The following is a 21,347-nucleotide window of genomic DNA, read 5'->3' as shown; positions in this document are numbered from 1 at the left end:
ACATTAATGGGTCTGTGCCTTGTTTGTCAAAGACATTAGAAAATACAGGGCCTTAGGTAAACATACTTCATCATCTTTGTCTGCACTTAATAATACAATTTCACTGATGTGACAACCTCCAGGTTGGCGCAGACTTTTTGTACATCTGGAGAAATTACACAATATGAGTTCTGCAGTTCACTCATGTCGTATCAATCAAGTTTCAATAATTCTTTATGTACAGCAGATTTCACCAACAAGGCAGTTCAGCAAGTGGTACACATCATAACACAAAAACAAAAAAGTCACAATGGCACCATGCAGTCACCAGTTTGAGAACAATAATTACATTTTTATCAAGTCCCATAATCAAAATCAATGACACATCACATTTGTTGGTCAGTGTATCATTTATTATGGTTCAAAGGCAACTGGAAACTGGTGGGCTTTTAGTTTTGTTTTAAAGGAACTCAGTGTTTCAGTTACTTTGCAGCTTTCTGGAAGTTTTTTTTTCCAGATTTGTGGAACATAGAAGCTGAATGCTGCTTCTCTAATTTTGGTTCTGTAGACGCAGATCAGAACAGAACCAGAAGACCTGAGCGATCTGGAAGGTTGACACAACAACAGCAGATCTATGTAGCCCATAGGTAGATTCACTACTGGAGAATTTACATAATCAGATATCATAGCAATGACTAATTAATACTACCGTATTTTCTGCACTATACGGCACACCTTAAAACCTTCAATTTCCTCAAAAGTCGACAGTGCGCTTTATAATCCGGTGCGCCTTATATATGGACCAATATTGAGCCACAACAGGTCTAGCAACTACGGTAAGCAGCCGCCGACTTCATTTTTGCCCGTAGAATAAGCAGCCCGCGGTGCATGCTGGGATAGTTGTCAGAACGCTGGTTTGTTAATAAAGTTTGACTGACCTATCTACCTACCGACAATCTAGAATCAGGTCGTCTGCAGGTCATTTAGCACCACTTTCTAGATGAACATGCTGTGCGCAAACGGAGAAGGGTGACCATTGTCCGGCCACGCCCCGGCCCAGTCGCAGAAGGCTCTCCTCGCCGACCGGAGTCAGACTGTTTTGTTGACATTCTTTGTCAACAAAGTGGCTTTAGACATTCATCCTTTAGTGCAGCTCCATCTAGTGGATGGATAACATAACTCTAGCCTCTACTGTAGCGTCTATTCTATGCGCCTTATAATGCGGTGCGCCTTATATGTGAAAAAAGTTTTAAAATAGGCCATTCATTGAAGGTGCGCCTTATAATCCGGTGCGCCTTATAGTGTGGAAGATACGGTACTTAATCTCATGTGACTCTATGTATTAATAGTGATTTACTCACTGAGTTATATTTGATGTCTAAAACTGAAAGTGAAACTGACAACATGACCTACTTTATGCTTAACTTTGCTAATTTCTGATTGGGCTTACTAATACATCATTCAAATTTAATTCCCAGATTGTCAGTTAATCCTTAAATATATATAAAAAAGCACACATAATTCAAACTGGGGGAGCGTCAACCACGACTTACACATGCTTCAAAGATGCGACAGGCCTTGATATGCTGCTAAATCCACTTTCTTTCCTCATGTTCCTTTCCTACACAACATCCATCTTTCATTATCATTTCATTCTAGGTTGGTATCCAAGCTTCCTTTTTTGTTTTACTTTTCCACTTTGGGTAGCAATTGCATGATATTGGAAGGGAGAACATATAACAGGAAGATTAGAAAACCTATCACTCTGTTAATTACATATGCGGTGTGAAGCTTCATGATTGGGGGAAAAAAAAAAGCAAAAAAGTCAAGGTTGAGTAATTGGTACCCAGCAGCCCAGTGGTACTTTCTGTCTCACACTGATCTTACTGATTGGATCTGTGTAGCATTATTACTGAAGCAAAACATCTGGGACTAACAAATGCATTAGTTTAGCAGAAACAGTCATGCATGTTTTTAAATGGTTTGTTAGAGTAAAAATGGTTTTTGTTCTACCACTTTAAATGAGTGTTGGAAGACGTTTCATGGTTTTAAAGCTTAGCTCCTGTAAATAATTTGAATAAAATCTTATTTTGTCATCAAAATATAAATATAATTTCTACAACTTTACAAATAGGTTTATAATGTTACTGCAACATTAGAAGGATTCAGGACAGATATGTGCTTTTAAAAGATTCAACAAATGAACACAGTTCTGGTGTTTTTACGTCCAAATAAAGCTTTAATTATGCTGATGAAAGCATATCAATATGCTCAAGTTAAACATACCACTAAAGTGCTGTAAAAAATAAATCGATATTGAACTATAGAGGTATTAAATTTACTATGAACAAAGCACACAATTATTCAGCAATGTAATTACTTTAGCTTTGCTTGTGTTGTGCTTTGGGAATAATTTGCCCCTGGATACAGTCCGTCAGGCAGTAATTTAAGTTTTTATTCCCGAGGGTTACTGAAATTGCTCCATTCATTTGCTAATATGTTTTCTCAAAAAATAACTAGGGTTTTGTTGAATATGTCTATTTTTAGACAGATATGTTCTTTAGCTTGATGACAAAGTTGGAGTAAAGACGCAAAAAATGACAGAAAAATGTGTATTTATCCTAACTTGTCTATATGTATGCATTCATTCATTCAACAAACCTTTTAGCAAATAAAACAGTCTCTCTCAACCACGCCGAGTTATTTTTAGTCCAGCTTCTTCTTTTTCATTTTTTTTACTTGTGTGTGTCTGAGCACGACTGCACAGAGGAAATACTGACCGTCTGGAAAATGTACAGGAACTTTATTAAAGAGCCATGCCAGAATGTACGACAGCTTCAGCGCTCTGCTAATGGTCCGCTGTTCAACTGCACAACACAACCACACACCGCGGGCGTCTGTGGACGTGCGTTCACACACGCATTGAGCACGGCTGTATGTGCATGTGCACAAGCGTGTGAATCTATGTTTAATCTTAATACTTGAGCTCCCAGCTGTTATTTCTCTGAAGCATGAGGCTTGGGGGCAAAGAGAGAGAGACAGGCAAGCACTGTGTTTTTTTCCCTATAAACAATAGAATATACCTTAGTTTCTGACAAATTTTTAAAATTTTTTTTAATATGTAGAAACCTTATACTTTAGGTTTGCATCCCACATTTTAAAGTAATACAATGAAGGGAAAAATAGAGATGGATTAAATGCCAGTACTGTCATATGTTTTGACACTAAATCTCATTTGCAACATACAGAACCACTGCATAAATTTGAGTATTATTGAAAAATCCATTTATTTCAGAAACACCTTATATTGATAAACTTTACAGGTGGACATTTGAAAGCCTTAATTTCTGCTAATTATAATGATTTCTCACATATAGTTGATGAAAACATGACATAACAGATTATTTAGATCAGAAACATATTGATATAGAAGTGTTGGCTTAATGTAAAGTATGTTTAATGCCAGCTTTTAGGATATTTTCAAAAGGGACTTTTGATCTGACAAATGAGAACAGATATTCTAACTTATCTGTGATGACTGTAGGTATGTTAAAGTATTGACTGAATTTGATGGCACAAGTAAAACAAACAATGGAAACAATGACAGAAAAAGCTTTTGAATATTCTGTAAAACATTCATATTAAACTTTGATATGTGGCCTGTTTTGAACCACTGATTTTTTTGACCTGCTGATATTTTCAAATCCAGATTATTAGAATATAGACGGACAGACTGAACGTTCAAACAGAGCTGCTCTGCTTTGAAACATAGTGTCTTCCTGGTACTTGCTGAAGTTTAGCTCTCTCTCTCCATGTCGCAGTCTGATCATCTCAATATGAAGTAGAAAATGCAGTTCTCTTTTAAAAAGCTTCTTCCATCTCTGCTTACACCTCACTGATGCTGAGAAACGCTAATTTCTTCCCACCGTAACTACTTTGACAGCATCGGGCGTTACAATGACATTACCCAGCAGTGCTTATGAACTCTATTCACTCTTGTAAGATGACCAGAATATTTTTGACCTTCCAACTCCTCTGTACCCACCTGTTTCCAATCATAATTCATATCTTTGTGTGAATCTAATATACGTTATTGTTTTCCAAACTAGAGGTCCTATCACTGCAGCGCGTGTTAGAACCCCGGGGAACAGAACATTTTGTCTCTGCGACTTGCAAATATTTCTTCTGTCACTCAGCTTTATCTTCCTGCTTCTCTGGTGGAAAGCAAACTCTATCTAGTTTCCTGCATGTCTCTGTTTTTTCTTTTGTTCCTCCCTCCTTTGTTTTGTTTTGTTTTGTTTTGCTGTTTTTATTTCCTGTAAAATAGGCTGGAGGTTATTTTTCTGTGATTAGATGTGCAGCCACTGCTTCTCTGTTCGTGTTGTTTGTATGGTGACTGATGCATAAAATCTCTCTCGGTGCCGATTTCATAGGGTGAGAATAATCTGGACGCACGCAGCATCTACAAAACAAATGGTTACAGTAGTGCTCGAGGTAGTGAAGCTGGCTAACATATATGAGCTCTGTTAAAGAAAAGAAGAAGAAAAAAAAACGGTGCGAGAGTGAACATGTTTTCAGTGAAATTTTCACCTAGTGATTTTCTTTTTATATATATATATATATATATGTGACATTCTGGTGAGTCCAGTTTGTGGGTGGTTTAAGACAGAACTAAATGTGTTTTTGATTTCAGTCGTGAAGTCTGCTCGACTTGTCTTTGTCTGCTACTAAGCTTTCACTACGTTGCATCACTTTCATTTTCTGTCGACGATTCTCTCCACTCCTCCTTTCTGGCTGCCTGGCATCTCTTTTTTCGTTCTTTACCTCTTTTTGCACTTTTCATTCAGATAATTTTCCCCATTTTTTCTACCTTAATCCTCCCTAACGTCACCTTTTGTCAAATGCCATTGAACATATCTTCAGTGGCTTCTTCCTTTGTCTCACGATCATACTTTTTCTAATTGAGCTCTTTGCTCTTACATAATGTCTGTATTGTTTCTCCTCTCTGCTGCCCCCCTCAGGTACCCTTTGGAATCTGTCGTCCTACGAGCCCCTGAAGATGGTGATCATCAACCACGGGCTGCAGACCATGACCAACGAGGTCATAATCCCCCACTCGGGATGGGAGCACGAACCCAACGAGGACTCCAAGCCCCGGGACGCGGAGTGGACCACAGTCTTCAAGAACACGTCCGGCTGCCTCAGGTAGGGTCCGCACCAAACTCGGTTCTACACAACAGGATGAATCGTCTCAGTCCGGTGTGTAGCACACATTTACAGGTCACCTACTCACAGCACAAGTTCCTGAATCAGTCCTTTACAACGGTATTCATGTGACTATGCCGACTTAATTTATTTTATTAGGATTTCAACATAAAATAAAACACAATTGTGATTTTTTTATTTATTTATATAATAATATCTGAGCTCGGGTCCTCTGGTAGAGGATATATATATATATATATAGGTTTTTGTTCTGTTGGTTGTAGGACTGGACAATAAATCAATAGCAATATATGTCGCAATAGATATAAAGTAATCAATACCAATAGATAGGCTTTTCAGTCATTTCAATCAACTCTGATGCATTCTGGGGGATGTAGGCAGAGGAAAAACTTTAGCCATTCAACCTCTCACTGTGGGTGGCGTCAATTAACTCACTCACTCTTTGGTTGCCTAGCAACAACGTGTTGCGTAACTTGCACAGCAGCAGTCTCATGTTTTCCACAGTGCCTCAAAACTGCTTATAAATAATTTAAAAAAAAGCTATGTTGTGGAGAATAAGGAGAAAATGAATCAGCAGCTTGAAAGAAAACGATGGATAAAACAGGAAAGATCACGTCACCAGATATTTAAAACAAAAACCTAATCAGTAATTATATTGACTGATATGAAACCCTCATGCTCATTTTTCAACCGTATTGTCCAACCCTAGATAGAAATGAAACATCCACCTCAATCTCAATTGTAACAGGTTTTCCTCCAGGATTGGACCATATTTATCATCCCTCCTCCTATCAACCAGGTTTCCTTTTCCCTGCAGGAGGAAAACTTCCCTCACAGCATGATGCCGCCACTTGTAGTGTTTCGCATGCAGACCGAAAAGTTCAACTTTTGGTCTCATCTGAGCAGAGCTCGTTCGCGCCCATGTTGGCCGTATTTCCTTTAAGCATTGTGTTATTGCTTCTTTTCTATAAAAGATAAAAGAAAATGAACAGTGAAGCACAAAGACTAATAGTTATTTTCTATTAAACTTCTGAGCCTTTACAGAACAGCTGGATTTATGCTGAGATTAAAGTGCAGACAGATGTTTTCTGTTTATTAATAGAGTGGGTTTGCCCTGGATTTCATTTAGCAATTTCAGAGTAAAGTGGCCTGAACACAGTGGTGAGCTGCGCTGCTCAGATGTTTACATCTGACATATTTCATCCCATCTTTCCTTTCCTTCACTCTGTACAATTATGCCCTCAATTGGTGTTGCTCTGTCACATAAAATACTTAGAAGCTCTCAGTTGTAAATTCACCAAATGTGGTAAAGTTCAAGACTTTTGTGGGGCACTGTGGATGAGGGAGCAAATAATCGATTTTTATGCAAAAGGTAAAAAAAAAAAAAATTTTGAGTGAAAGGGAAGTATTTAAATATTAGTTTTAAAAAAATGTTTTTTGTTGCTAAATTAGTTTGCGGAATCTCATTTATTTAAATGTGGAGCTGTTCTGTCGGTTTCAGGACTGATTGAAAACTGTATATATTTTGGTTTTGGACCAGCATTTGGCTCATGTTGGATGGACGAAAGATAATTAGCTGTAGTCCCGCTCCGACTGTCTCCCGCTTCATACAAAGAAAAACAAATTAGATTTTAAAAGGCTTCCAGGGAATGTTCCCAAATTATTTTGAAATGATAATTTAGAAAAATACAGTGTTGACTTACTTGTCTTGGTTTAAAAAAAAGAAAGAAAGAAAAAAGAAAAAAAGAAAGCCAGTAATATGTTTTAAAAGCTCAGACAGATTAAAAGCTTCTGGACCAAACCAGTTTTTAGGAGAAGAAAAGACACAGAGAGACAGCAGGCACAAATGAGGAGCCAGATGGTCCATTTATTCAAGTTAAATTTTCAGAGTTTCCAGCATGTGCACACATTTAAGTGACTGTCCTGGATTTAACTGAGGATTACTTTAATATACACAGTGGAAGGGGAAAAAAACAAAGCACAGCCCCTTCATGTTTGTTGTGACTAAGATGCCAGTTGCAAAGTGAGACAGGTGTGGTGTATATTAAACTGTTAGTGGCCCGCGGGTCAGGGTCCGGTATGAGGTGCTTTATTGATTTACGGCTCAGCAGATGCAGGGTTCCTCCCATCCTGACCTGTGGGTGTCTGTATGTAAGGAATGCTGGGTCGTCTGTACTGGGATCACTGGGCGACTTTTGTCTGACAAAACATTAAACCCATCTGCATCTCGTGGCGGACCTCTGACCTCTGTTTGTCCTCGTGCAACATGCCATCACTTCTGAAGAGGTTTTACAGTGTCTTGTTTTGTGGGAAGTAGTTCACCTCTAATCTTTCTGTTTTTCCGTTTACTGCAACCACACCACAATCTGATTGGTACTGGGTTCCAGAAGGGTCAATAAAATGCAAAAGCCAAAACACAGCAGTGAAAAGCCATAACAGAGGTTATGCTAAAGCAGAAGTTATTCTATTAAGTTGAGCATAAATTTAGTTTTAACCTGAATTCCATTTTAGAATAATTCTGGTTTAGCAAAAAAAAATCTTATGGCATTACTTCAGTTTTCCGTTGTTGTGTCACAGAAACAGCGTCATGTTTGTTCACATCTTGATTGGTGGATATATCAGTGAAGTCACCTGCTCTCTCGTCGTTTGCAAAATGTTTTCTGTGGGGGGTTTGAGTCTTTCTACCAAACCACTGTGGTGCATTTTAATCTTTAAGACACGTAGGCATCGTTACAAAAGGTGGTCAAACTCAAACTACACGGGTTTGACGGCTTTCCTTCACTTTAACGACAACAAAGTCATTCCGACAGCCTCTTCATGGGACGGACCGCACTTTCAATCTTACTATTGAATTTGTGAGCTCTTGCACCGGGAGCCAAATTAAATTCAGCCGAGTTACTGTGATGTTAACGCTAAACACCTGAAACCTAAACCTAATATTTCCAGGAACCTTTGAACTAATCTGGGTAGGACTGTGTTCAGCTGAAGCAGCTGCTCCCATGACTCTTTTACAACAAGCTTTGCTTCAACAGTTGATCACAAGGGAGCCGTTTAACGCACGCCCTCCTTCCAGGCCGGCGCCGACAGACACTTCTACCTTCTCGACACTCTGATCACTTTTACTCTGTAATACGTTTCAGCTGATGTCGTCAGTGTTTTCTTCATCACTTAGGTTACTCTGCTTCAAATTGGAAATGTTGAGGAGGACGTCGTCTTCTTTCCCTGAAGCGTCTAGAGAACTCATTACTACTATGAAAGCGTCGTTCTTATGTTACTGAATGGACAGGATTTTTTTTTTTGTTAATCTGAAACCAAAGGCCTTTTGAGCCTTTTTAATGAAACTTCTATTTTACTAATGCCAGCATTACCGTAACAAGTTCAAACAAACCTTTAAGCATGTGATGGCACGTTGGCAGCTGGTAATAATTACATAAACAGGCTTATAAATAAAAATATCCCCATAAATTTTATGTAAAATACTAAAAATCTGAAATTAGACCTTGTGGCAATAATTATCAGGTATTTCGGACTCTGTTTTCTAAGAAAGGAGAACACGTAAAGTTGTTTCCAGATATGTAGCTTATAGTGTGGACATTTCAAAAACACAAAATCTTACCAAGTATTTTTGGTCCAGTTTCTAGTGCAAATATCTTGGTGCACTTTAAATTCGATAAAATGAACTTACAAGTAACTACTAATCGAGATATAGGCGCTTATTTTAGTTTAAGGCTGATGAAAAACTATTAGTTAAAAGTGAAGTTATCTGGCAGTGGAGCTAGTACATTTTCATCAATGTTAAGGAATTATTTATTTAAAGAAGCACCTATTTCTTGCACAAAAGTTACTTGTAAGTTAGTTTTTTTTCTTCTGTCAAGTGTTTGTACTAGAAACTAGATAAAAAACTTGGTAAAATGTTGTGCTTTTGCTGCATACTGTTGTATATGAAGAGCTGAATAAGTAATGTTCATAAAAAAAAGTGCCATCATGATTAAAACGACTATAAAACATAAAACTTGGGTATCTCATTTATGATCTACATTTTTATTTATTCAGTTTTTCCAGTGAAAAGCCACTTGATTGATAAATCGCGAGGATGTCATTTTTAGAAGTGTTTATGTTTATTTATTTGAAACCAAAAGTTATGTTGATCCAAATATAATAAAATAAAACCACATATTTCCCTCGTCTCATATTCCTCTTGTTTCCATCAGAACAGCTTCCATTTTCCATCAATGAACTTCCGTCTACCTTCCCTGGCCGTGTTTCTGGCTTCCTCTCAGAGTGACAGATGGTAATAACGTGTAACTGCGCCTGCGTGTGTGTGTGCGTGTGTTACCGTGGCTCATGTCCGGCCGCGCTGTCTCCGCCCTGCCTGGGCCAGCTAGGCCTGTCTAGACTGCAGTCCACACGGCTCATCTTTCTATTCTGGTCGATGTCCAGAACAGCATCGCTGAGAGGCAGCACCAGTTACACACAGCACCAGTTACACACAGCGTGCCGCTCTGGCTGCCTTAAGTGAGTGAGGAAAACTTTCTTTTTACTTCCTGAACCTTCTGCTCTGAATATCAACACCAGCAAACCAGAAGGGAATGAGGGAAAGTTTTTTGATCTAGCTGCGAGAAGTCAGGAGAAGTCGTAGCATTTGACATCAGGGCCTCAGAGGGCGCTCTGTTGTCATTTCCTGCCGCTTTGTTTCACGGTTTTATTTATCTGTCGTATCCACTCCTCTTGTGAGTTCAGGCTGCAAACATTTTAACACTCTTGATTTGTACTTGGCTCATTTTTGTCACATATCACTAAATCTAACCATCAGCCCCTCCACTCCTTTTGACCCAAGACGCTGGTCCTGCTGAGGAAGTTCCGTCTCCATAGCAACTGTAGCTAAGCCCCACAGTTGCCTAGACGCAGGGTTTGTGCACGGGGGAGAAGTGCTGATGCCAGGGAGAATCTGTTTACCGACGCCGGCGGAGACCCACTTACTCCTCGGCAAAGCCAGGAATAGTTTTTTTTACATTTTTTTTATTATTATTCCGTCAATAAGGACCTGCCTGTGTAAACAACGCCAGCAGTGTAGTCGCTGAAACAGGAAACAGGGGGGATGTTTTTGCGTTTTGTTGTGACTGATAGTAAGGTGGTTCTGAATCTGAAATGTTTTGTCAGCCAGAGTTGACAGATTTTACTGTGGAGTCCAGAAGAGGCGTGGTCGCTGGGTTAGAAAGGTTTTCAGTTTCTGTAAAAGGAAAGATCATTTCCCATCTCTTTAAAACCAAAGCTCAGTCTACAAATCACACAAAAAAAATTACTAAATACCTTTTCCATTTCTTTTGAAATGCAAATATTTGCTTTTGTGTGTCGTGGAGATCTGTAGGTGCAGTTATAGACGAGAAGAAGATGGAGACTATATGATATTAAACATACAGATATTTACACAAGAATATTACATATTGCTGCAGCTAAAACAATAACCTACTTATTAAAGTCATAATGACAAAATATAGATTTTATTTCAGTACATACACTCACACATACAGAAAGTGACAAAACTCAGGTGAGTGTTGAAAGTTTCTCTGTTTAAAATAACAAATACATGTTTCATACACGAATTATGTACTCATCAGTTCATTTTAGCTAATCACATTCCAGGAAATCAAACATATTTATACAGTTGTAGGAGTCTAAAGAAAAATATGGAATAAACACTCTGACTCAAATGCACACAGGACGTAGGAAGAGGTGTGTTGATGAGGAAAAAGTAAAACAAAGTATAAATAAGGAAGAAATTACCTTCCGCGGCATCGCTAAAATGCTTTCCACTGTGCATATTAATGCATATTAGTAGTTCACTCATTTGGTGAGTGAACTATTAAAAGAGGTGTTTTCAGACAGTCTTAAGTATTCACAGATTTTAACTATTTGCAGGCCAAACCTCCAGGATACCAAGGGTCCACTGTACATTAGTTCCACTTGCAACACTCAACATGCTGGAATTAAAGGGAGTGTCCTCCACATTTTGAAAATCACTGCTATAAAGGAACACAAGTACTATTGGCTGATTTTAGCAGGGTTATTAGTTCCAGTCTGCAGTTGATCACTTTATAAATGTATTTTTAAACCCTTATTATGGTCTTCTTTTAGTTCCTACACCATGACTGCCTGTGTTTTTGTTGGCAGACAGAAATATTTCCTAACATCTGAATGTGTCTGTTTTTATATCCAAGGGGAGAGACTACACTGTCCCTCTTTCAGCCAGCTTATCAACAGGGTGCAGGAACAACTGCACAATTCTCTCCAAACAACCATAAAAAAGGATTTTAAGTCACAGGAACAGTAAGTTCGGCCTGTCATGAATAATTTTTCCTGGATTATAAATTGCTCCAGAAGTTATTGCAATAAATGATATTGTTTGCGTTTTGTGACCATTTTCAAGTAATATAACAGTAATGGTGTAATAATAGGAACACATTCTCAAAGAAAGAAATAAACTTTTACATTATAATGAGCATTTAAACACTGGAAATGAAAGACATTTTAAATATCTACAATAAAAACAGACAACAAATAAAATGAGTCATAAAATCTTCCAATAAAATTATCATTAAAAAAAAATGTATCACCCAGTTTTAGGTGGAAAGAGAGAAAAAAGAGAAACACAATAAATCATTCAAATGGAAATTATTGAGCATATGATAAATTATTTAATTTATCATATAATTAATTTGCTTATTGTGACAGGCCTAGGAACAGTTTGGTTTGGAAGCTATTAATGATCATATCGTTGTTTATAATGATACCTTTAACAGGCCAATAACTTAGTGGAAATTAAAAAGGTAGAAAATTGACTTTAAGGACCCATCAGACTGACGTAGCTGTACAGATTGCAACAAATATGCAAACGTTTAACAAAATGTGCAAATTAAAGTTCAAAAATAGCACAGTCAATCCATCCTCTGTAATCTCTGAATAGATCCTTGCATTGACAGCGACGTGATGAAACCTGACGATAAAGTGCGCTTCTGGCACTTCAGATCTGACAGCCACCTCGGCTTTACTTTCTCGCTTTTTGCCCTTTATTTATCCGGCTGTTGTGAGAACTACCCGACCAATAACAAGATAAGAAGCAAAATCAATAAGTTAAATCCGAGTTGGGAACGGTGTGGTAAAAGCCTAACCCGAGGGCGAGCATATGGTCCCGCAATGCTGCTGTTAACCTTGCCGGCCGATAGCAGAGGGCAGCCGCGTCTCCATCCATCTCCATCAGTCCTGCTGCAGCCCGTTCCTCCCAGCTGCTCCATTGTCCTCTGATGACCAAGCCGCTTTGCGTGACCTTTACACCCACGCTTTATCTGAAAGGACTCCGACACCGTAGACACATCAAGATCAAGTGTTAGAAAGGCCTGAAAGTGTCCTTGCAGGTTTTCTGAGTGCACACCTACTTGCTCTCCGAGTCCCTCAAAATACGAGAAAATGTTGCATGAAAGTTGAGTTGCTTTCTGTGAAAGGTTGTATGTCTAGTTTCTGCTCTATTTTATTTTTCATTTATTTAAGGATTGACTGGCAGAACTAGAGCCACAGTGCAGAAAAGCCCAAAATCTTCATTATTTTTGACATGGAAATGCTGCCAAAATGATCTTTTATACCTGAATGTAGTTTTTTGGAAAGATTTATACAAAAAAAAAAAAAAAAGAATATATATATATATATATATATATATATATATATACGCCACAACTGATGTGAACTATCATACAATTTAAAGGCAGCATAATGAAATATTAATGTGGGGAGCCTGTATACACCCTCATTACAAATTCCAGGTTTTTAACACCTAAAAATATTCATACTATATATCTTTTTCCCCACCTTTAATGTGATGGATATCCTGTACAAATAAGACCTAGATGGGAATAAAAACCTTTGAATCTTTAAAAAGTAAAAACACTGCAGTGACCTGATTTCACAGCTGTGCGAACTCTTAAACCAACACGTTGTAGAAACACCTTGTGGTTTAATATTGGAGTTCATTCGTCCAATCAACTTTTGGATACATTTTAACAATAAATGTTAGAGGGACAGCCCTGTGACAGACTGGTGACCTGTCCAGGGTAACCCTGCCTCTTGCCCGGAATGATAGCTGGAGATAGGCAGCAGCAACCCTCCCAACCCCATTAAGGGACAAGGGTGTAAAGAAAATGGATGGATGGATGTTAGAGGGACAAAAAAAAGAGAAAATTGTTGGTTATTATTTTTGGTAGCGCAAAACAAAATCAGACCGATGTCACCTACAAGCCTCCAAAATGTCAGCTAAACTTAAAATCTACAGCTCCACTTGAATGTTCCTCTTACAGTTGTCATAGTAACCGAACACTACTTCCCGGAGTTACGCAGCAACGAGCCAGTGAATGTCACGGCAGCAGTTGATGCAAAGTTCTCGCGGAGCGGGCCTGAGTCACTCTGAATAGAGTGAACTGGGCCTCATCGCTTTCCCAGTCTTCTTATGAAGTTGCAAACTCTGGCAGATGGTAAAATGCCAGGACGGCTCCGGATCAATACTCATCAAAACTTAAAGGTCATAAACCATCTGAAAGACTAAATATTTCAGCGGAAGACAGCAGCAGCAGCCTCCTCCTCCACTGCCTCCCTGACCGCCCTGACCGTCTTCACCAACAGATGCACGTCCACACACCTCCCACGTCTGGCCCCTCTCCCCCAAAAGGCTCCTGAAAATGAAACAGCTGCCAATAAAACCCTTGTTTGTGCCAGCATTCCCCCCAAACTCACCCCTGTCAAATAAATCAGATGCAGACGTTGCTTTGGATGTGTTTACAGAGGAGGTGGTTAGCCTTTTTTTGCAGTTGTTGTTTTTTTGTTTTTGACGGACGAGTTTAGATCTATGACCGTACCACCGGCCAGGTCTCCACTGAAGAGCAGCTTTACTTTGCAGATTGCACGTTTAAAAAATGGCTGATAGGTTGTCATCTCATTTGTAAATTCATTGGTGAACATAAACAAATCTATTTGTTTGTTTGTTCTTTAAAATTCCTTTATATTTACATAAGAGTAAAATTTTTTTTTACATTTTCTGATAAAACAAAAAGCAGTTATTTACACTTTCCCTTTACGCAACGTATTGCAATTATTCTTTCTACATTCTTTAAACACAAAATACACAAATATATGTACATATAAACTCATACACATATGTACATACAGTTCCTACTTGGATGTTTTATTAATATTTGTGAATTGAGTCAGGTTAGTGGTGAGTTTGATATGTTTAAATTACATCTAGAGTTCCTAATTACACTTTCTGAACTAACATTTGAATGTAACAAACATTTGAAAGAACATTTTTATTCAATTAAGTGCTATTTGTCTGTATCAGATCGGTATCGGTCGATACTAAACCCCAGATATCGGTATCAGAAGTGAAAAACTTGGATCTTTAGTCATTCCTTAGTCATTCCTCTATACAAAAGGTTCAGTTTGGTGTTAGATCTGGCTTTAGGTGTGATAAAGTTTCCTACAGCTGCAAGCATTGTCACATATTTATGATTCTCTACACTCAATGAACGTAAAATAATAAAATAATGGAAATAAAGTAAAAACTAATAATCTGTTATTTACTGTAAATGCGCTCGGACCCAGCCTAATTTGCAGCCGTGTTGGATGTTGATGCAGCAATAAAAGCGTGAAAGGAAAAAAAAAAAAAGTTCTGCTTACCTCTGCAAGGCTGCCAGCCTCCACAGAAGTGACTGAGGGTCAGCTAATGGGATTACGTGGGTTGGAAGCCATCATAAATGAAGTCCCTGGTGAGGAGCGGGGAGCCCTGTCTATCCCTTAACCCTCTTTAGAGCCTTGCCTTTCACAGCCAGTCAGACAGCCACACTAAGACTCCTCCAGCTCTGCTGCTGCTGAACCAGCTGTGCTCTGGCTGCTCACTGTGTAAGACGGATGGCTTTTCACGTTTCACCCCCTAGACGCCAAGGGGGAGAAAACAATTTCATATTAATAATTTAACTCTTTTTCTTTATAATGTTTGGCACTTGATTAAAATTTTTAATTGAGTATAAACATTTTTTGTTGCTAAATTAGCGAATTGACTCATAAAGTCGACAAACATATTTATTGTTTTTTAAACTGTTTAGATTATTCAACCATCAAATTGGTGTGAAGTGCTGTACAGCTTTAAAGAGTTTCAGAAACCCCTGATCATTCATGTAGCTTCTTTGAAAAAATACAGCTTAACGAATGTAGATTGTGAATGCTAACATTAGCCTTGGGGATGTCAAGACATCCCCAAGGCTGTCAAGACTTGAAGCAGCCAGTTTAGCATTGAGATGCTATTTTAGACTTGAATAACTCATTCTGATAGGCTAACTCCTTCTAGCACAACTTGAACACAACAACAGTCTTTTACAGCCTCAGATTACATGGTTTTTTTGAAGCAAAAATTAACCACAAGTTGGTCAAGAGAAACAGGATGTTGTTTGTGGATGTCGCTTGTGCGCCAGATTTATAGACGTACCAGAAACGTTCAGGTACAAATGTTCCAGCTGGAACCTTTGCATTTTAAAGAGTTGATGTTAAAAATTTTAACATCAATACAACTAATTTAATCAAAATGTATGCCTTTGAATCTTCGCTAAAGCTGCTCACTAAACAGCTTTAACTTAGTGAGATTTGTAAATATTCATTCTTAACACTTACCTCAGATTCCTAACTGAATTTAAGCCTGAACTTTGACTGGGTATGCTTTTTACCTGACCTGCTCCATTGTAACTCTTCCTCTATGTTTATTTATTGTGTAAGTCTCTGCTCTGATCTGACCTATTTTTTAACCTTTAAATCAGGGGTGTTTAAGCTTATTGTCAATTTCTTCCATCTTCTTCACAATAAACTTACAATTTATTGCATTCCTAAATCATAAATTTAGGAATGCAGTCATACATAAAATATGGTTTTCCAAACCATATTTAGTTTTTCTAAATAGTTTTCTTTCAGGAGTTCCCTGCATTCAGCTCCAAACCAATCAGCTTGAACAGCTTTCCAGTCTCTGTTAAAGCAAAGCATCCCCACAGCTTGATGCTGCCACCACCGTGTTTGTGTCATTGTGTGTTCAGGGTGATTAGTTTTAAAAAAGTTTCATTTTGGTCTCATCTAACCAGCTACAATCAGTTGTAGATTGCCTTCTACATTCCTGGCATGTGTATATTTAAGATGCAAGGACTTCCCTCTTCTACGCGCGCAAACGCTAACTCCTTGTGCTTTCTTCGTCCTGCAGAAACGTGAGCTCAGACGGGGCAGAGGCTCGGCGCAGACTGAGGGAATGCGATGGCCTGGTGGACGCTCTGCTGCACGCGCTGCAGTCCGCCGTGGGGAAGAAAGACATGGACAACAAGGTGAGGAAACGACCCGGCTTCCACCGCGCGCGCGCCGCAGCAGCTGCAGCTGATGCTACGGCCGTCTCTCCTCTCTCCACAGTCCGTGGAAAACTGCGTTTGCATCATGAGGAACCTCTCCTATCACGTGCACAAAGAGGTGCCTGGCGCCGAGAGATTCCAGGACCCGTCGGCCCTGCAGGCCCCCGGATCTGCGGGGCCACAAAGGAAAAAGAAGGATGACGCTGGCTGCTTCGGGGGAAAGAAGGCCAAAGGTGAGAGGACGGAAAGAGAGGAGTCATAAATCTGCCTGGAAGACGAAACTGTTATCCTCCTCCTGTCCAACAATGATATCTGAAATGAACCAGCTGATGAAAAGTGGCAACCAAACAGTGACCTTAGACTCTGACCATCAGTTCAGACATCAAGCCCACTCCAACTTTGCACATGTACAGATTTATACTGAAATCATTTATCTATAAACACGCTGAGTATTTACATGTTAGAGCAGACATGGCCCTTCTGGCCCGTTGGGAGTCTTTGAGATAACTCCTGTGTAAAAATCCCAAAATCCAACACACATTTCTGCAAGCAAATCAAAGAAAAAAACTGGTCCTTTATTTTGAAAAGCGTGGCTTTTGTTTCTATGGCAACTCATTTCAACACCTATGTTGCCATTCTTGTACAGTCCACTGATGTAAGCAGGCTTCACTCCTCCAATAAATATGAGATACACTTCGAAATTTCAGCTAATGCTGAAAAATAATTGTAATAGAATATTAATTTCTAGAAGACAGATGTTATTATTCACATTGCGGATATTATTACATTTAAAGAAACTCAGTGTTTTTTCCTTATTTTGTAAAAAAAAAAAATGATAGTGTAAACATGCAATGAACTGCCATGTCGTCCTTGTTTTTGACAATTGTTTTTGTCAGATTATGTTTAGTAAATATGAAGTCCTGCTGTCAGTTTGCTACGTTACATTATATTTTCTGTCGCCAGAAGAAGATACAAATTTATATCATCAGGAACATTATTGGAAAAAGAACATCAGGCCTTCAACAACAGACACAGTTCCTAAGGAGAAATAACACACAGTAGTTTCTGTAGAGCTGAAATGAACGTAGACTAGATCTAACCACAGTGTCACATAGAGATTGAAATCCAGATTTGCGATCAGCTCAAACCCAGTCGTTGACGTTTCCAGGCTCTTACTCCTGCTCTTCCCACTCAGCCGTTCTGATAAAAGACTTATTCACACTCTGACATCTGATGCCAGTTTTAAACATATTCCCTCTTTGACTTTCTACCTTCCCTCACAGCCTCATAGTAGAATCAGTTTTTTTTTGCCTATTAGTGTATCGTCACCAAATCCTCCGTATTACACCGTTCTCGTTGCAATCCCCCTGCACACACAGAAACACACCCTTTCTTAACCGACTGTTATGGCCTTCAGTGATTCACCTTCAGGAAATAATGACTTATTTTTGTGTTGATGTGTGTAACACTGCACCTCCTAGACACACACTCACACACACGCGCAAACACGCACGCCTTTTTTTTCACCATGCCTATTCTCTCTTCTCCCTGCTTTGTGTTTTTTGGCATTGCTGCTGCTTCCTTGGATAACTATAGAGGAATGGTTTAATCAAGGTGAGTGCCCTCCCCTCCCATTCTCTCCACCCTCTCAGCCCTCCTCCTCATCATCATCATCTTCATCCCTCCTCCTCTCCTTCTTCTCCCTCCCCCCCGGCTGTAGAGTGCAGTTAGAAATAGTTTTGGTTGTCCTCCAGAAGACCCTGAGAAACTTCCAAGGATTTCAGAAAATTGTAGTATTCATTCCATGTGTATTTCCTTGCCATAACGAACAACCCCAGCTCAGAGTCAAACGTTTCTTTTTTTTTTTTGTGATGTTTTAAACTTTGTAGCTGAAGTATCTGATTTGTATTTCTTAAAAAAGGTTTAGGAAATGCTCTCTAAAGTGTTTCTCCTTTAGTTTAGCTGTTAAATTTTGCTTCATATAAACATGCTTATGAACTTTTTTGTCACTGGTTTGTATTTGTGTAGCTGTGAGCATTAAAGCTTCACTTGATGTGGAAAAATATCCCGTAGCGATAAGGGCTGCAACTAACTTTTATTTTGTTATCAAGTATTCTATTGATTATTCTGATGTTTAATCAATTAATTAGATACAAATTCTGCAGATTTCTCATTTAACCATGTCAACCTATTTATACAATATTAGAAATACATAAAAAGATGCAAAAAACAAATTTAATTTAAAAAAAAGTTTATTGTCTAAGATGCAATAACATAGCATTCCATTAGCATACACTTAATTTGTAGCAATGGATGCATCCATCCATCCATTTTCTTTTCACCCTTGTCCCTTAGTGGGGTCGGGAGAGTTGCTGGAGCCCATCTCCAGCTAACGTTCTGGGCGAGAGGCGGGGTACATCCTGGACAGGTCACCAGTCTGTCGCAGGGCAACACAGAGACACACAACCATGCACACATACTCTCACACCTACGGGCAATTTGGAGAGGCCAATTAACCTGACAGTCATGTTTTTGGACTGTGGGAGGAAACCGGAGTACCCGGAGAAAACCCACGCATGCACAGGGAGAACATGCAAACTCCATGCAGAAAGACCGGGCCGGGAATCGAACCCAGAACCTTCTTGCTGCAAGGCAACAGCTCTGTCAACTGCGCCACTGTGCAGCCCAATTAATTAGATACAAATTCTGCAGATTTCTCATTTAACCATGTCAACCTATTTATACAATATTAGAAATACATAAAAAGATGCAAAAAACAAATTTAATTTAAAAAAAAGTTTATTGTCTAAGATGCAATAACATAGCATTCCATTAGCATACACTTAATTTGTAGCAATGGATGCATTTGAAATAATAAAAAAAACTTCTAACATCAGTATGTGAAAAGTTCAGCTCTTTCTGCTGGACTTAACATCCATAGAGTGCAGGACTGACCTGCTGCTTATTATTATTATTTCTTTATTTATTTTTTCACAGAATTTGAACCAGATGAAGCTAAAACTGTCCCTTGAGGAGTTGTGGGTAGAACATCTTTACAGACAAGGAAGGTTTTTGTTAAATGCAAAATGCTTGTATTTTTGCACAGTTTTTGCATAATTATTGCTGTTTTGTTATTTCAGCAAATGGCCTTTTTTAGAGTCTGTATTGAAGATGAATAGATTTCAAAGCGTGGCGATTGAACATTATGCAGCTGCTCTCTGCAGCCTGTGAAAGATCAACAGAGGATTCATTTAAACTAAAATCTCCAAGCGTTACAGGAGAACAGAACAAAAATGGAGGTATTCTTTTGTTGATGTCAAATAAATAAAATTGACACTGGAATATAAATTCCCAAAATACTTCCTTTGTATAGCTCACTTTAAATATTGCTTTTCTAAGACAAAGTTAGGAAATAGAAATAAGCATGTGCTTGACTTAATGTGCACACTGCTTTTTTTTTTTTTATTGAACTTCATATCTCCACACAACTGAACTGTTCAGACTGTTCTTGTCAACGATGTCATTCGCTGTGTCTTCTTCTTCTCTTCTTCAGTCGTGTCCTACCTGTTATCTTAAGTAATTCTCAAACGTTAGCCATTATCGCATCTGGCAGCTACTGTTCCTTCTACATCAGTCTAACTTTGCATCGCTCTATTTCAGCCGCATGACCAGTCCGGCTCGGAGCAACTCTTCTTATCATCGGCTGTTCATCTTTCCTATATGTTTATTGAGGACAAATTACTTTGAGATTTGTCTTTCGTTTTAGCTCTAACATTGATTGTGGCTTTCTCTGTGCTGCTGTTGCCATCTGATTTGATGTGATATGCGGGGTTTTGTGAGCAACGTTACCCACAAGATACATGAGTCCTGAAAGATTAAAGTGAAACTACACAGCTTTGAGAAAATAGTCATTCCCAATTTAACTTCCCTGCATTTTGTTGATGACAAACTTTCCTGTATAAATCCATTCCTGCTGTGTAGTATGGTGTTGGCAGCATTATGCTCTGGAGATGAACTAGAGAAGTTAGAGATTTGTTGGAGGCTCTGAACGACTTCAGTCTGGGTGGATGTTCAGCTTCCCTCAGCGAGATGACCCTTACTGTACAACGAGAGCTAGAATGGAGCAGAACCGCTTTGTCGCCATCTAGTGGTTGGAATTATGCCCATATTTCAATATATTTAGCTTATTTGTTGGATGTGCAGGTTTGGTTTGTGCTTATTAAAACAATGAATTCTACTTAATTTAGAATCTGCTTTATGTAATTGTACATAGTAAGAAATTATATGTAGAAATATTTCAAAACCCATGAATTTCATTCCAGTTTACAAATATGCACTACACCATGTTGGTAAAAAAAAATCCCATAAAAATGTATATGTAAATGTAAAAATTGACTTGAATAAAATGTCTGACAAAGTTAATTTCAACATCTGTAATTCGGTGCTAAATTCTTGGATAAATAGACAGATTAGATCAACAACAAAGATTTGTTGTTTTTAATTGTATTTGTTTGCGGATGTTGCTTGTACGTCAGATTTATAACTGTCTTCATAAGTGGTTTTGTTGTTTTTTAGGGTTTTTTAAACCCTAAAAAACAGATGTTCGTTCCCATCTATCTGCTTCTTGGGTAAATGCAAACGCTCTTGTTTCTACGTAGGTGAATGTGTTCCCATCAGTTGCAGCCCAGGCTTAATTTATGTTTAGTTTAATTTGGAATTTTT

General features: G+C 38.6%; 1 protein-coding gene across 9 annotated transcripts in view; it reads left to right on the top strand.

Annotated features, from left to right (window-relative positions):
- arvcfb (ARVCF delta catenin family member b) overlaps window positions 1-21,347 on the top strand; it is a 239,483-nt gene that overhangs the window by 178,345 nt on the left and 39,791 nt on the right. For 6 of the 9 annotated variants that reach the window (XM_081610482.1, XM_081610476.1, XM_081610478.1 and 3 more), the window contains 4 exons: window positions 5,001-5,184; window positions 16,487-16,604; window positions 16,687-16,858; window positions 18,222-18,239. In XM_081610482.1, the coding sequence (XP_081466608.1) occupies window positions 5,001-5,184; window positions 16,487-16,604; window positions 16,687-16,858; window positions 18,222-18,239 (492 nt within the window). The remainder of the gene's footprint in view (window positions 1-5,000; window positions 5,185-16,486; window positions 16,605-16,686; window positions 16,859-18,221; window positions 18,240-21,347) is intronic. The other 3 variants (XM_081610479.1, XM_081610480.1, XM_081610477.1) reach the window with 1 other exon arrangement.

The sequence above is a fragment of the Poecilia reticulata genome, chromosome 9 (assembly GCF_904066995.2).
Source record: "Poecilia reticulata chromosome 9, P_reticulata-male-v2, whole genome shotgun sequence".
Lineage (NCBI taxonomy): Eukaryota > Metazoa > Chordata > Actinopteri > Cyprinodontiformes > Poeciliidae > Poecilia > Poecilia reticulata.
Note: the sequence above shows the minus strand (reverse complement) of the source record. Positions and strands in the feature narration are given on the sequence as shown.